The 16,190-nt window shown below is 36.1% G+C and overlaps 1 protein-coding gene across 3 annotated transcripts in view; it reads right to left on the bottom strand.

Moving 5' to 3' along the window:
- Positions 1 to 13,995, bottom strand: part of LOC120416540 (serine/threonine-protein kinase NLK) — a 208,746-nt gene extending 194,751 nt beyond the window's left edge. For 2 of the 3 annotated variants that reach the window (XR_005605353.2, XM_039578263.2), the window contains exons 1-2: positions 13,153 to 13,994; positions 4,167 to 5,081 (exon numbers count right to left, since the gene is read on the bottom strand). Coding sequence is in view for 1 of the 3 variants with exons in the window: in XM_039578263.2 (XP_039434197.1) it covers positions 4,167 to 4,375 (209 nt within the window). In the remaining 2 variants the exon portion in view is untranslated. Of the gene's footprint in view, positions 1 to 4,166; positions 5,082 to 13,152 lie in introns of all 3 variants that reach the window. The other variant, XR_005605354.2, reaches the window with a different exon arrangement.
- Positions 13,996 to 16,190: the final 2,195 nt, after the last annotated feature.

Here is a 16,190-nt window from a genome sequence, read left to right on the forward strand (position 1 = left end):
TTCTTGAAAAACGAGTTTCCTTGTTGATAAACAACCAGTCAGTTAGCAAGTAATGGCGATGGTGCATTCTAGCTACCGACATGCTGCAGCCTAAACCTGGCAGGAAGTACATGGTGCAACACGTGGAGAATGCAGTTATTTGAGGTGCTTGTTGATCAACAACAGAGCAAGTGCTCAACGGAATTGCCTTCACGTGTGCCCACAATGACCGATAAGAAGAGAGAGGGAGGCGCTCGTGCAAATCGATACGTCTCGGGTTCGAATCCGGCTCAAGGTTTTTTTTTAATTTCTCCAATCGCTACAATTTGGAAGTGGTTGCTTTGTTTTGAAGTCGCCAGAGAGGTTCGCAACAACAACAAAAAAAGTCGACTTTCCACTTCCTTATAATTCATTCAAACGGTCGAAACAACACTTCATTGACATAAACAACGGAACACACGCAACTCGACTCGCACACACGAAAGCCAATGCAACGTCGCTTTGGTGATGTCGTCATCGTCTGAAACTGACGACGACGACGGAGTAATAAATACATTTTCACACGACCTCGGCGGTACTTATCAGACGGTCGTCGACGACGACGTAAACGCCATACGCCAGTGGCCAAACAAAAACAAATGAGGAGGGAACTGCAAACTCAATGTTGAACGTTAACCCGCCAGTCGGCTGTAGAACAACGAACAACAGTGCCGACTTTTGTTCCGTTCGTTCTGTGTGTTGGGAGGGGGAGTTGGTTGCATGTCTCGGGATTTCGATCTTTTGCTGACGAAATTCTGGAACGATTTGTGACATAAAATTGGTATGACGAATTTTTAAATTGATTGTCGTCGTAATGTTGATAAGACTTAAACTAATAACATTATGAATTTATGAATTGCGTTAAATATATTCTTATTTTTCAACCTAACTTATTAAATTCTGTACGACTCGTAATGTATTTTTTTATTAATATGTTTTTTAGTCAGAGCTAAAATATTTTTCCACCTCACCGCCCAATTTTGCCAGATGCCAGATTTTTCAAGTGACAGCCAGAATAAATATTCATCCTTTTCTGTGTCAGATAATGCCAGATTTTTCCAGATTTTTTAGATTATGCCCGTTTTGAACAACTTTTTGATTAAAATTAACGATTTGGAAATCTAAAAATATAGAATTTTTGAGGCCATAAAATCAGTTTAAGCATCTGAATTCTACAAATTTTTGAATTAAATCATATTCTACCTCCACTTCACCATTCAGAAATGTCAGATTTTCGACTGCCAGATTTTTCCAGATTTTTCAAATTTTGACCTGGCAACCCTGCTTCTAAGTCATTAATTTAGTTTTTTTATTTAGTTTTCATTTGTTTTGCTCTAAATTTATTTCATTGACTTTTATTTTATTTTTTATTTGGTTTTTGTTTCGTATGCTCTACATTTATTTCATTAACTTCTAAGCTTAACGTTGTCTAAAACCAGAGAAAAAATTAATGTATTCTTTTTGACATGAAATATTTGCGATGCTGTTTTAACACACGGCCTTCAGCAATTTCAGCAACCAAAAACAAAACATTCAACACAATATATGCCTAATGTAAATCAAAGTAATGATCTTATAAAAATCAATTATGAGAACTTCAAACAATCAACGGAAATAGAAGTGAAATCTGCTTAAATTAGGCTGGTCATAAAATTTCAATCATAAAATTTCCGGTTTTTCCTTGTTTCAGGGTGACCACTCAAATCCCATTTTCAAATTCCCGACATTTCCAGAAAGCTCAAATAATTGGCATTTCTTATCTAAAGATTGATTTCAAACAAAAAAAACTCTATGAGAAAAGCCAATATCAATCAACGAAAAATAAATCTAAATTAATTTTAAAAAATCTAAGTTAATTTAAAAAAAAACAACTATTGGCAATTTTTGTAAACACAGAAATCTAACAACAAATTCCAACAAAAAAAACTTCAAAAATGGAAATTCATTATTATGATTCAGAGTAGAAACACAAACAATACCTAAGTCCTCGAAAAAAAAATCGAAGATTCAACAATACTTATAACTTTCATGTTATTTTTTTTATATTTGGCAAACGAATAGTTTTCGTTTCTACTGGAAATGGCAAAAAGTTAAAGATAACTAAATTTAAAATGTCATTCCTATTTTTCCTACTTAAGCAAAATGTTTGTAGAGACAAATTTGCTAAACAATTTTTCAATAACTCAAAATTTCTTGGATTATTTTTTTTTGCAATTTCAATATTTTTTCGTCATGTTTCCAAAACATAAAAAAGTTTTTCAGTTTTGGATTTTATTCGATATTTAAATTTTCCAAAAACTGAAAATCAGACTTAATCTATAAAAGGTAATTTACCCATACTCACAAAAAAAGTTTAAGGACAACTTTTGGAAAAAATATATTTGAAATTACTCAATGAATTTGGTTAGGCAATTAAAAATATTTACAATAAAAACCATTGCCAAACTCAAGTTGGCATCTGATTTCAAATATCCAATCTTTTTGACAAAATGAATTAGAATCATACCTCTAAGTTGGGCATTAGACTCTATTTTTATTTTAGTTTTTCATTAACTATATCTCTTGTTAATAAACAAAAATCATCAGATCATTTGATTCATAAAAAATATTATGAAAATCTGTGTCAACTGCATCCAATATTTATTAAGATTTTGAAATCTTAAACAGCTTTTCCATACTCAAATAAATTGAAATAGTGAAAGGAACCTTAAATTTAAAGTAAGTTACTAAAGCAATATTAAGTGAATTCAATTTGAAAATTGTACATAATATTAGAAAATTATTCAAGAGTTAAAATTAATTTTCAAACAAGTATGCTTGGAATTCCCGACTTTTTGACAAAAAATCACAAATTCCCGACTTTTTCCCGATTTTTGACGGATTTTGGCGAATTCCCGACTTGAGTGGCCACTCTGCTAGTTCTCTGCTGAGAATAAAAAAAAAAATAGGCGGGAGGATTTTTGCAAAAATGAACAGTTGAATTAATCGTTTTTTTTTTTTGTTTTGTTCATTATTAAATCATTTTTTACGAGTTTAAGTTGATTGTTCACAGTTGTTTAAAAGAAAACCATATTTCAATCATTAGCACAAACATTTCTAAATTTTTCAAGCAAGCTTTTTAAAATGATGAAGTTACATCAATTTTGTTTTTTCAATAAATTGAAAAAATAATAATTTAAAAACGTGGAAAAAATTAATTTTGAAGATGTGGAAAATAGATACCTAACCTTTAATTTTAATCTTTTATTTTTTTCTGATTCCGATTTTTCCCAAAAGATTGCACTTTGATTCCGGTTGTACAACTCTGATCTAAGTTTAACAAATGAAACTGAAGAAAACTGTTATTTTAGCTTTTTTGTCACACAAAAATAATTCAATTCCATAAATTCGCAGAACCTTATTCCAACAGAAGAAAATATTTTTTTTTAACATAAACTTATAATAAAAAAAACTTGTTCGCAATAGATGGAAATATTCAACATTTCTAGAAGTACTCAAAAAAATCCAAGGAGGTCATTTTGAGCAACTTTTGTTCTACGAAAAACTTTACTTCTCTTGTTTTATTTTTAGTATTTTAATTTGCATTTATCTTGTTTAGATTATGTTTCTTTTTGGTAGTTTTTGGCTTATTCTACCACCTCCTTTCATAACATTTTGCCTATCTAATTTTTTCATGTTTTTTTCACTTTTTCAATTTTTTGCACGTTTTTACATTTTCTGCTATAGCACATGTTTTAAATAGAACTGTGATTAAATTAATTGCCTAAAAAATCCCAACGATCACATCTCTTGCCATTCTCCTTTTCCTGCACTTTTCGATTGACCTGTTTATTTTTTCGCACATTCGCGTAATTCGCCGCCACCGCAGCCAGTCAGTGTGTAAACAAAGACCTGACCTATATAATTTCCGTGCGCGCACACACACACACTCTGCGCCACACGTCTTGCCATCTTGCTTTGCTTTGTGCAGCAGAAACAGATTGCAGCAGCAGTGTCGTGGCCCCCGCACTTGACCCATCTTTTTTTTTGCCTTCTCGAAAGAAAGATTAATCTCTTTTCGGGACGTGTGGCCGGACGGACCACTTGAAGAGCACGTGAGTCAACCCCCCGGCTTATCAGTAACTTATCTATATAGAGAGTGTACTCACCATACGACGCCGAACGCTCCGTACCCGATCGGCCGGTCCGGCTGCACGTCCTGGGGGACGGCCGGCGGCTGGTAGTAGGGGGCGGCCGCCGCCAGGATCGCGCCCTGGGGACCGCCGGCCGCGCCCGCTGCACCGCCCTGGACCAGCGACATCGAGACGCTCATAGAGACCCCGCGGGATTGCCTGGTCGGACCGCCAACTGCCGCCATTCACGAGGGTAGACACGGAACGAGCAAGTGAACAAAACCAGTGGGGACAGTGAAGATCTAGGACTAGGGCGCGCCGTGGAGCAGGTTCTTCGGCCCTTCACTTGCAGCTGCAGCTTGACATTAGAGCGCACTCAACTAAACACTGACTAAACAGAGAGACACACTTTTTGCTTCTTCAACTACTTGAACTACACACCAATTTCACAACTTGCAACAAACGGGGAAAGGAAGGAAGGCGAGCGTGTTTGTCACTTGAGACTACACTCTTAATTGGTCGCACTATTAATGCTTCTTCCTCAACTCTCTTCCTCTGCTTCACTTGTAACACGCAGACACAAATTTTACAATGAACGCACTATTTTTTTCGCAACGCCACTTCTTCTTCTTTCAATTGAAAACAATTGGATAATTGTGCGGCCGTGCACCAAACCCACCAAACGCTGCGCTGTTGCTTTTCAACGCAACATAAATTTTGCGTGCTTCTTCCTCGTGCAGGAACACTCGCGACGACTTCAACTGGTGACTTCTCTCGCTGACGACTACCACTGACTGTGTGGTAGGTAACAGGTAATGAATGCTACACAGGACCAGGCAGGTGTACGAATGTTAGCCGCGAGGTTTCCAGGTGTCCTTTGCCTGCTGGCTTCGATGTCGAACGGTTATTCCCCGATTTTTGGGGAAAGGGTCAGTTATGATGATGTTGGATCTGAAAGTAGAAAAGAAGATATTGAGAAATTATTATTCAGTTTAAATTGAGGTTCCGTATATAAAAGATTCTCATCTCTACCGCAAGCCAGGGGACAAGGGCAAAGGTTTTATTTTGCGAGACGGACAATTTTAATGCACCAATTTTTATAAAGGATAAGGGAAATTCTCCACGGTTTTTCGAAGTGATGGACACGAGGAGTCACTCAGCCGCACATCGTTGATGTTGAAACCTCTAAACTGGGCCCTCGTCCTGTCACGTCCGTCAGTAGTCTTGTCGTACATTACAACTAGAATCAGATCTGCCAATGAATTAGTACACTTCGACCAAATAAACACTGACGCTGTATGGATCTGACTCTAGAATAAATGCACAGTTGTGTGTTATTCATAAGTCCAAAATGTTCAATTATTCATACAAGTCCAAATATTCATTTGCGGATACCTACCTAACTTGAATTGAATACAAGATTTAAAGTAACCTATCCGAAAGCTACTCTTATCTCAAATCCCCGACATTTTAATTAATAGCCAAAAAATCTAGAACAATTCTTTTAAAACCCGTCTGGCTTCTTTTAAAAAACAAAAAAAAAATGAATAACAGTTCATATTTTACAAGTCGTGAATTGAAATAGAGACGACCATTTGATCGTCAGAATTCCAGTAGATCCTCGATTCGCAACAATGGTCGATACAAACATAAATCGACAACCGTTAGTTCAACAGATCAACGAATTTAGTCCGATATCATTTCACTATTGATTGATCGAGACTCTATGGAAGTTTTGACAAATCAGAATGGTTTTTATGCTACTTGAATGAAAATCACCGATTCTGATAGAATTACTAAATTCACTGTTACTAATTTTGTCCCTAAATAACTAAAGGCAAAGTATTAAAAGTTGATATTTATAGTTAAAATCCTAAATTTCACAAAAACTAAATTTTTAAAAACCCGCATCCTAACCTGACACCCACATTAAGATAGGGAAAAATCACATTTTCATTTTAAAATGTGATATTTCCACTATCTGAGAACCTCCTTGTCTCGATGACAGCTTACCGGCCATCGATTAAGCCCTGAGACTGCTCCAAAGTGGGTTCTCGCAGCATGAAGTGGTGTCCATGTGTAAAAATGGAAGCTTCAGCAATATACTGAACACTTCGATTTTAATTCCACATCGAATCAAATCATACTCTTTGCCAAACAAGCATCAAACCTATGACACTCATTATGACAAAGCCCAGGGGTGATGGACACGAGGAGTCACTCTAAATTCAAATGGGTTAGCTTTCAATTCTTCTTTTCTCTTATTGGATCTTTGAATTGGGTCCTAAAATCAAGCTTAAATTTGTGATATTATTGTTCACAACGATAAAGTCTATTTTTCAGAGTACAATGCAACGATGTCAGATTATTTTATGGGAGATCTGTATTTTCTTTAAAATAAATCTGTATTTTATCTGTTTCATGACAAATTCAAAGCCATACAAGACTGACTGAATTGTTAAATTTTTAATTATAATCAATTTTAAAAAATCAGTATATACAGATTTTTGTGATTTTTGGGATCGAAAAATCTGTAAAATACAGATTTATCTGTATATCTGGCATGGCTGGTACAATGACTCTTCGAACGACATCAAAGGACAAAAAAGGTCCTATTTGACAGCTCGTTCCAAGGGAACCATAGTTGATCCATCGAAAAAATGTTATTTGTCAATTTATTTATTTTTTGCATTAAAATGAAAAAAGTGCTCAGAAATGGTTTTTAATCGTGTTTTTTATTGTTGTACATAAAAATTTACATAGGGCTTTAGTACCCAATTCTATAAGTTTTTCTGTTATTTTTTATCGTGGCAATGTTGATTCAATTTAAAATGCGCCTATGAGATATGCTAGCTTGGAAGTTCTAAGCATTCGAGATTACTTTTTCAAAATAACCAATGCACCACTAGTTTCCTGTGTACATAGGATCTTTTGAAAAAGTAAGCGAGTATTCTAATCCACTTCTTGGATTTTGTATAAGTATATGTCTTTCTAAAGCTCACAAGCCTCAACGGGATTATTTTGGATAGCTGATGGACTCTTTTGTTAACAGATTCAAAGAACATGGAATCGAACTCCGCTGTAAGGCTCATCGAAAACAATCAAGTCAGAATTTATTCAGTTCACACAAATGTCTTACAATTTGGGTTTTTTTAAGGATCAATAAACATTTCTTTTGCAGGAGCGGCCGTGGCTGACTGGTTACGGTGTTCGCTTTGTAAGCGAATGGTTCTGGGTTCGATTCCCATCTGCTCCCAACGAGAAAGTTAAGAACACATAAGTTTGAAATGTTGAATATGAACGAAAAATCAAAGTCGCTCAAGGCGGGGTTCGATCCTCCGTCCTTTGGATTGGTAAGCAAAAATGCTAACCACTAGGCCATGACGACTTAGTGAGCGTGGACTGGAATTAGGAATACTGTTACAGAGAGCGAGTTGTGGCGCTATAACCACGGCAAATAGTGTCTCGGGCATTTGTGGAAATACAATGTCCCATCCCAGAGGGTCCCGGAGTACCAAACCTTCTTAGCATGGTGCTCCCAACGAATGTGTGTGTGTGCAACCAACCAAACGGAGCCACGCGGCCGCTTCTTACAAATTGAGTTGTTTCCATGTATTTTAGATTTACATTCTATACATGCAAATAACTCGCATAGGCATTTGGAAAGTGTCGAGCTTCGGTGACCCATTTCTACGCAGGCTAGCCGTGCGCGAGGTACCTCAGCTTGAACCGACAAGCCCCGCCCTAAAGAACGTTTGCATCAATCGGATTCAAACGTTATTCAGAACTTCCGGATCCTTGCCAAATGGACAAAAACCCAGCGCGTATTTAGTTGGTAGTAACAGTTTTCCTAATTCCAGTCAAAGCTCACCAAGCTGTGATGACGCAGTGGTTAGCATTTTTGCTTACCAATCCATAGAACGGGGGATCGAACCCCGCCTCGAGCGACTTTGATTTTTAGTTCATATTACGTATTTCAAGTATTTTTAAGTCTTAAACTTTTTCGTTGGGAGCAGATGGGCATCGAACCCAGGACCATTCGCTTACAAAGCGAACACCGTTACCAGTCAGCCACGGCCACTCCCATATTTTTGTCCGTTCCGTTCCGTGAAAATTAAACGAAGTTCCAAAAAGGAAAGAGCTCACCGGGATAGGACAAAACGATCCAGGACGAAACATAGAGACAAATCAAAATCTTTGAATCGATCATCTCGACCACCATTCAGCATCAATCGCTCCCGACAGCACCGAAATTTCCACCAGCAGCTTCAAAATGTTCTGCTTCTAGCTAGGGCAAGCTCACCCTCGAAGGTCCCTGACATCGGTTTTGCTTGCCCAAAAAAACTGCCACTGAATTTCCAGTTTACGAATCACACTTCTCTTTGACCTCCAATTTGAAATTCCGTCGCTCAGCACTCGAAATCCGATTCTGAACCTCCCGGGCAATCAAAATATTAAACTTAAAATTCACTTAGAAAACTATAAAAAACGAAAAAAAAAACGCGGAGCAAAAATTCAAAACGTCACGACGCGCGCACGGCTTGCTTCGATTCCATCAGCATGGTGCTCCCAACGAATACAACCAAATCTCGGAGCGTATGGTGGTGTGTCCCCACGCTTCTTCTTCCCCTGTCGATTCAGAATTGTGTTGTTGTTCGAACACTCAGTGCTCAAACTCAACCCAATTACGAGTCATCTCTGCGATACGGCTTTACGCAGTAGGCCTGGCCGGTTAAACGCTTGCGATGTTTCAATGGATTCTAACTACAAATGTTAATAAATGACAAGAAGAGTGCTAGGCGTCATCTAACCTACGGCACAGATTGGCTGCGCTAGGGTCTGATTAGATTAGATTAGATTAGATAAGGATCACTAAACATTTCTTTTGCTTTATGGGTGTTTTGAATACCTCCTTTTCCGACCACAAAGCAAAAAAAATAATAGGTATTTGGTTTATTAGGCCTTTTTTTAATTTATATTAATTTTTTGAACATTTAGACCAATTACAAGCTTTGTTAAGATGACCTAAATAATTTAATTCTAGTGTACTTTTTCAAAAGTTTCTATGCGCCATGGGTGTCCTATGCTGATAGAACCTTTTGAAAAAGTAAGTGAGAATTATTGTTATTGTCAATCGATGTGCGACAAGAAGATTGATAAACAAACTTAGTTATAAAAAATAAATTTACTTTTAAACTGTTTACAGGGTTACCACCCGAATCCAATTTTCAAATTGCCGACTTTTTCCAGAAAGCTCAAATAACAGGCATTTTTGCCTTCCTCACCTTACTGAGGAAAGGCTATAAAATCACTCGGAAAATGAACTTCTTAATTCGACCTTGTAGACCCACCTTCACGTATACCTATCGACTCAGAATCATGGTCTGAGCAAATGTCTGTGTCGATGTGTGTAGGTGGGTGGACAAAAAAATTGTCACTCGATTATCTCCGGACTGGATGAACGGATTTTGACCGTAGTAGTCTCATTCGATCCGTCTTGGGGTCCCATAGGTCTCTATTTAAAATCAGCAAGATTAGTTAAGTACTTCAAAAGTTATGCTAAAAAAACGATTTTGGCGTATGTCCGGAAGATTGTAAAAAGGGTGGTTTTTGCAAGAAACCCTATCATGTTATACATTTTCAGAAAGGTATTAAAAAGACCTTTCCAATGAGCCCAAAACATTGAAGATCTGACAACCCTATCAAAAGTTATTAGCACTTAAGTGTTATTTATACACTTTTTGGAGGCCGGATCTCAGATAATTCAATGATAACGATGTCCGGGTCCATCATGCAACCCATCGTTAGTTAGATAATCGAAAGACCTTTCAAATGAGCCTAAAACATCAAGGATCTGACAACCCTATCAAAAGTTATTGACACTTAAGTGTTATTTATACACTTTTTGGAGGCCGGATCTCAGATATTTTAGTAAAAATAATGTCCGGGTCCATCATGTGACCTGTCGTTAGTTAGATAATCAAAAGACCTTTCAAATGAAACTAAAACATCAAGGATCTGACAACCCTATCAAAAGTTATTAGCAATTAACTGTTATTTATACACTTTTTGGAGGCCGGATCTCAGATATTTCAGTAAAAATGATGTCCGGGTCCATCATGCGACCTGTCGTTAGTTAGACAATCGAAAGACCTTTCAAATGAGCCTAAAACATCAAGGATCTGACAACCCTATCAAAAGTTATTGGCACTTAAGTGTTATTTATACACTTTTTGGAGGCCGGATCTCAGATATTTCAGTAAAAATTATGTCCGGGTCCATCATGCGACCTGTCGTTAGTTAGACAATCGAAAGACCTTTCAAATGAGCCTAATACATCGAGGATCTGCCACCCCTTTCAAAAGTTATTAGCACTTAAGTGTTATTTATACACATTTTAGAGGTTGGATTTCAGATATTGTGATAAAAATATTGTCTGAATCTTCCATGCGAACTATCGTTGGATAATTTTTTTTTTTTGCCGATGAGCCAGAAAAATTAAAGGTCTGCGAACCCTATCAAAATAAATTAGTAATAAAGTTGATTTGTTAAACAAGCATGTTAAGGGAATGTTGCTATTTTTACTGAATGTATTGACTTCATGAATGTGAGGAAGGCACCAACCACCTAATGGTGGATTAAGTAACGTTTTTTATCTAAAGAATGAAAAAAGCTCTCTATAAGAAAAGTCAATATCAACCACCAAAAAAAAAATCTAAATTAATTTAAAAAAAAAATACTTCAAAAACGAAAATTCATTATTTATAATCCATAGTAGAAACACAAACTGTTAGTCCTCGAAAAAAAATCGAAAGTTCAACAATACTTTTTAAATTGGCAAAGTATAGTTTTCGATATTTCGTTTCAACTGGAAATGACAAAAAGTTAAATATAACTGAATTTAAAATTTCATTCCTATTTTTCATACTTATTTTAAGCAACATGTTTGAAGAGACAATTTTTTAAAAAGAATTGTGCAATAACTAATTTTTTTTTGGATTCAAAACGTTAAAAAAGTTTTTCTATTTTAAATTTTAATCGATATTTAAGTATTCCGAAAATTCAAAATCAAGCTTTATCTATAGAAGGTAATTTACCTAAACAATTAAAAATGTTTACAAAAAAAAAAATATGTTTTCTAATATTCAATCTATGTGACAAAATGAAATAGAATCATAACTCTAAGCTGGGCATTAGGCTATATTTTTATTTGAGTTTTTCATTTACTTTACCTCTTGTTGATAAACAAAAATTATTAGAGATTACTTGATTCATAAAAAATATTATGAAAATCTGTGTCAACTGCATCCTATATTCATTAAGATTTTGAATTTCTTAAACAGCTTTTCCATACTCAAATATATTGAAATAGTGAAAAGAACCTTAAATTTAAAGTAAGTTACTAAAGCAGAATTGAGTGAAATTAATTTGAAAATTTTACAAAATATTACACAATCATTCAAGAGTTAAAATTAGTTTGTAAATAAGTATGCTTGGAATTCCCGACTTTTTGACAAAAATCATAAATTCCCGACTTTTTCCCGATTTTTGGCGGATTTTGGCAAATTCCCGACTTTCCCGTTTTCCCGACTTGAGTGGCCACCTTGCTGATTATATCAATCGATGGGATTCACTGATTCAATAACAGTAGTGGAGTCGTATATTTGCCGAGGCTTTACCGAGTTTAGACCGAGCCACGTAGCCCAGTGGTAACGCTTCCGCCTCGTATGCGGAAGATCGAGGATCAAACCCCGGCTCGAATCTACACAACTGGTGATCTTTCCTCTTCTGGATTTGATTGCTTAGTAAAGGGAAGGTAGTGTATCATCACAAGCTGGACCTTATCACGTCACCTTAGGGAAGGCGACCTATGGAATGTTAACATTAACCTTGAATCCGCTTTGTAAATGCGGCCCCGATACTTTTCATGTGTCATGGAAAAAATTTACTTTGCTTTACCGAGTTGAGTTAATGCGAAAAGTGCTGAAAAACTCGAGATCACGTTTGAATTTGATTTTGCAGCGAAACGTCTTTGGGATATTGAAAATTGAAGATATTGATATCTAAATCTTCATATAAATTAGGCTTGTCCCGACTTCACTTTCTAAACTGATTAAGACAGTTTGGATGGAATTGCTAAACTGTTCACTTACCAATTAGAATAACAGTTGGAAACCAATTTTAATCGATGAAAATAATGAAAGGGCAGTTTTCCCCTTTCCAAAAAGTACTTTCAAAGAAGCTTTAATTCTTTCATAAGAAAATTGATTGTCCTGATGTTTGAAAATGTTTGATGAAGTTGCTGACATTCCAGATATTTTTCATTTTTCACTCCAATGATAGAAGTGTAATCTAAAAACTTACAACAATGAGCAAACCGGTTATATGGAACGCATGATGTTCGATGAGTAACACTCTAACAGCTTCCAGGAAATTAGGGCCAGCACCCCACTTCAAAGGAATCAATTAACACCTTTTTTAATAGCTCACAAGTCAATCTCAAAGCAGCTTCTGGGCACTTGGAAACATCGTCAAACTTGATTGTTTCCATAATTCCATTAGAATCACTCAATAATGGCTGATATTGCACTGAGTCCAGTTATCAAACTAGTAATTTCCAGCCAAATTTGGCACTCCCCAAAGCAACTACATTAAACCACCTCAATCCGGACCACAATTATCGGTCACACCGTACTTCACAACTTCAAACTGAGTCATCACCTGACTTGCCGTGGCTTGTGTGCCTAGAATGCATTCCGGGTAATGATGCAACGGTACTTTCGGTGCGCAACTCTACCACAACAACACAAAAAAAAGAACTCACTACTTGCGGGGGGAGAGATATTGGATTCCAAGGGCGTTTCGGAGCTCGCTCGAGACAACCTTGCCACTCTTTTTGGGTCGTAAACTAAGTCTGGTGCTACTGAGTTGAGCAAAACAAACAAAGGGGTAGGTTCTCCCCCTGACGGGGGAGGTCGGTTCCGTCCCCACTAGATTACCACCCCCTGAAACAATGACATACCAGGGCAAAATCTGCTTCCTCGTTTGCAGCAGCAAATCACGCAAAGCTGCTTCCTTCTCGGGAGATTCCTCCTTCACGATGGAACCACGTTCCGACTCTACCCGAGACACACGGCGACTCCGGACACCAGCAAGAACTCGGAAGCGCACACTTCAGAAACAGGTTACGACGACCACGACCCTGGTCCCAGGTCGCGAAGAAGCAGCTCCGTTTTTTTTCGTTTTCCTTCAGCTCCTCTCTGCCACTGACAGCTGACAGCTTGTTGTTTACAGCTGCCTGCACGCACTGTTGATTGCAAGAATGACGAATCTGCAGCAGCAGCAGCTGTCAAACGGCCGACACAAATACAAACACAGACAAGTAGAGGCTTGTGTGCGGTGGAGAGAACGCACAAAATGAAAAACGAGAGAAGGAAAAAAATGGAAGTCGTCTTCTTTCTCCACCCTTTCTTCCTTGCTTGCCTTTGCTTTGCGGCTTGTTTTGTTGTTTCACTATTTTGCACTATTTATTTTGTTGTTGTTGCTGATGCTTCTTTGTTGACGTTTTTCGTTTCGTTACTTTGACACTTTGTCACCTCTCTTCAATGCACTTTCCTCGCGCTTTCCAAGCAATCAATTTCCCCAAATTCAAATAGATTTTCACCGCAATTTTTCCCCAACAAAAACTAAAAGAGTCTCCACTCTCTCTCTCTCTACTAGCACTGGTGGCCGGAAATGCACACGCAAAAAACACTGACAAAAGCTGAGACTGCCACAGGGATTTCCGGCAGCAAGACACGACAGCGAGCCCCGGCGGAGAAAAACGCGTCCAAACTCAACCAAATTCACTCGAAGACTGTCGCGGCCGAAGCTTTTTGGGAGCAAGAGAACCGTTCTCGCACACGCAGGGTTGCCAGGTTGCCAGATAAATCTGGGAATGCCAGATTTTTCAAGTGTCAGCCAGAATAAAGATTCATCCTTCTCAGTGCCAGATATTGACAGATTTTGCCAGATTTATCACTTTATGCCCATTTTGTGCATTTTTTTGATTAAAATGAAAGATTTTAATTGAAAATCAAAAATATTAGAATATGTTTTTCTTAAGTAATAAGTATATTCTACCTTTTTCAGGCCTTAAAAACAGTTAAAACATCTGAATTCTACAAACTTTTAAATTCATTTATAGCCTCCCCCATCTTCACCATTGAGATTTGTTAGATTTTCGTCTGCCAGATTTTCCCAGATTTTTGATCGATACTTTGCCAGATTTTCCAAATTTTGACCTGGTAACCCTGCGCACACGGTTCTGAAAGGTGGCGGCGCCGGGAGAGTGTAGTGGTAAGATGGAGAGATGAGGGTGTGTGTGTGTGAGAGAGGAAGGGTTGCCAGAGAAAAAGCTTTCCAGGGTTTGGGGAAGGCTAGGGTAGTTTGGCAACTAACGAACACAAATTTAATGTCCAGAGTTTTTTTTGAAAAGGTCCTATAAGCTATTGTCTTTCATATGTTTATAGGACCTAATAAAAAAAAAGTCGAGATGTGATAAACATAATTCTAGATAAACATAATTGTAATTTCCAAACACGCTATTTTGAATGAAACTGTTCTAGAATCCAATTCCATAGAGCTTTATGACGTTTCGCGTACGCACACTAGCGCACCATTTGATTTTGCTGGCCGGACAAAATTTAACCTCACTTTTTTTTTCGTGTACGTACACGCAATACATGCGCACGTAAATAACTCTATTGACTGACAGCTAAATTTTGACGTCTCACAATCAGATTTTTCTTGCCGAACTTTGGTAGAATTCTGCCAAATCAGAACAAAAAGGGAAATAGGAAAGAGCTGTCAAGTAGGACTTTTTCTTTCAAGAAGGGTTCTTAAAACATATCAAACACAATAGCTGATATAGGAACTTTAAAAAAAAAACTCTAGAATTGAACGCTAGGCAGTGAAAATTAAGTGCTCGGCAAATTAGGAGTCATATCTCCGAAGACAAGTCGAAAGATGACAGATAGTTCTGTCGAAAATTTCAGTTGAAGTTAATTTCGGCAGAATTCTGCCGAACTCCATAACCAAATCTGAGAGTTTTAAGCGAGCTAGGTCATTTAAACATTCACACAAATTCACTCGAATCAGTAGCAACCAGGTTTTAAATTTTGATACTGATCCGCGTTAAATAAACGATAAAATGCTGATATGTTAACATTATGTGCCCGATAAAATTAAACGCTGTTCCCGTATAAAGTAACAAATTTTAACCTTAAGTTTTTCTATACAATTTTGTCTAAGTTTAGCGAAAGTTTTTCCTAAATTCTAAAATTTTAAAATTATATAATTCCAAATTCTAAAATTAAAAAAAATCAACAATTCAGAAAATTCAACAATTCTAAACATTTAAAATTCTAAATTTCTTAATTTCTAAAAATCGAAAATTCTAAAAATCTAAAATTCTAAAATTTTAAAATTCTAAAATTCTTAAATTCCTCAATTCTAAAATACTAAAATTCTATAATTCTAGAATTCTAAAATTCTAAAATTCTAAAATTCCAAAATTCCAAAATTCTAAAATTCTAAAATTCTAAAAATTCTAAAATTCTAAAATTTTAAAATTCTGAAATTCTTAAATTCTAAAATTCTAAAATTCTAAAATTCTAAAATTCTAAAATTCTAAAATTCTAAAATTCTAAAATTCTAAAATTCTAAAATTCTAAAATTCTAAAATTCTAAAACTCAAAAATTCTAAAATTCTAAAATTCTAAAATTCTAAAATTCTAAAATTCTAAAATTCTAAAATTCTAAAATTCTAAAATTCTAAAATTCTAAAATTCTAAAATTCTAAAATTCTAAAATTCTAAAATTCTAAAAGTCTAAAAGTCTAAAAGTCTAAAATTCTAAAATTCTAAAATTCTAAAATTCTAAAATTCTAAAATTCTAAAATTCTAAAATTCTAAAATTCTAAAATTCTAAAATTCTAAAATTCTAAAATCCTAAAATTCTAAAATTCTAAAATTCTAAAATTCTAAAATTCTAAAATTCTAAAATTCTAAAATTCTAAAA

The sequence above is a fragment of the Culex pipiens genome, chromosome 3 (genome assembly GCF_016801865.2).
Source record: "Culex pipiens pallens isolate TS chromosome 3, TS_CPP_V2, whole genome shotgun sequence".
In the NCBI taxonomy this organism is placed as follows: Eukaryota; Metazoa; Arthropoda; class Insecta; order Diptera; family Culicidae; genus Culex; species Culex pipiens.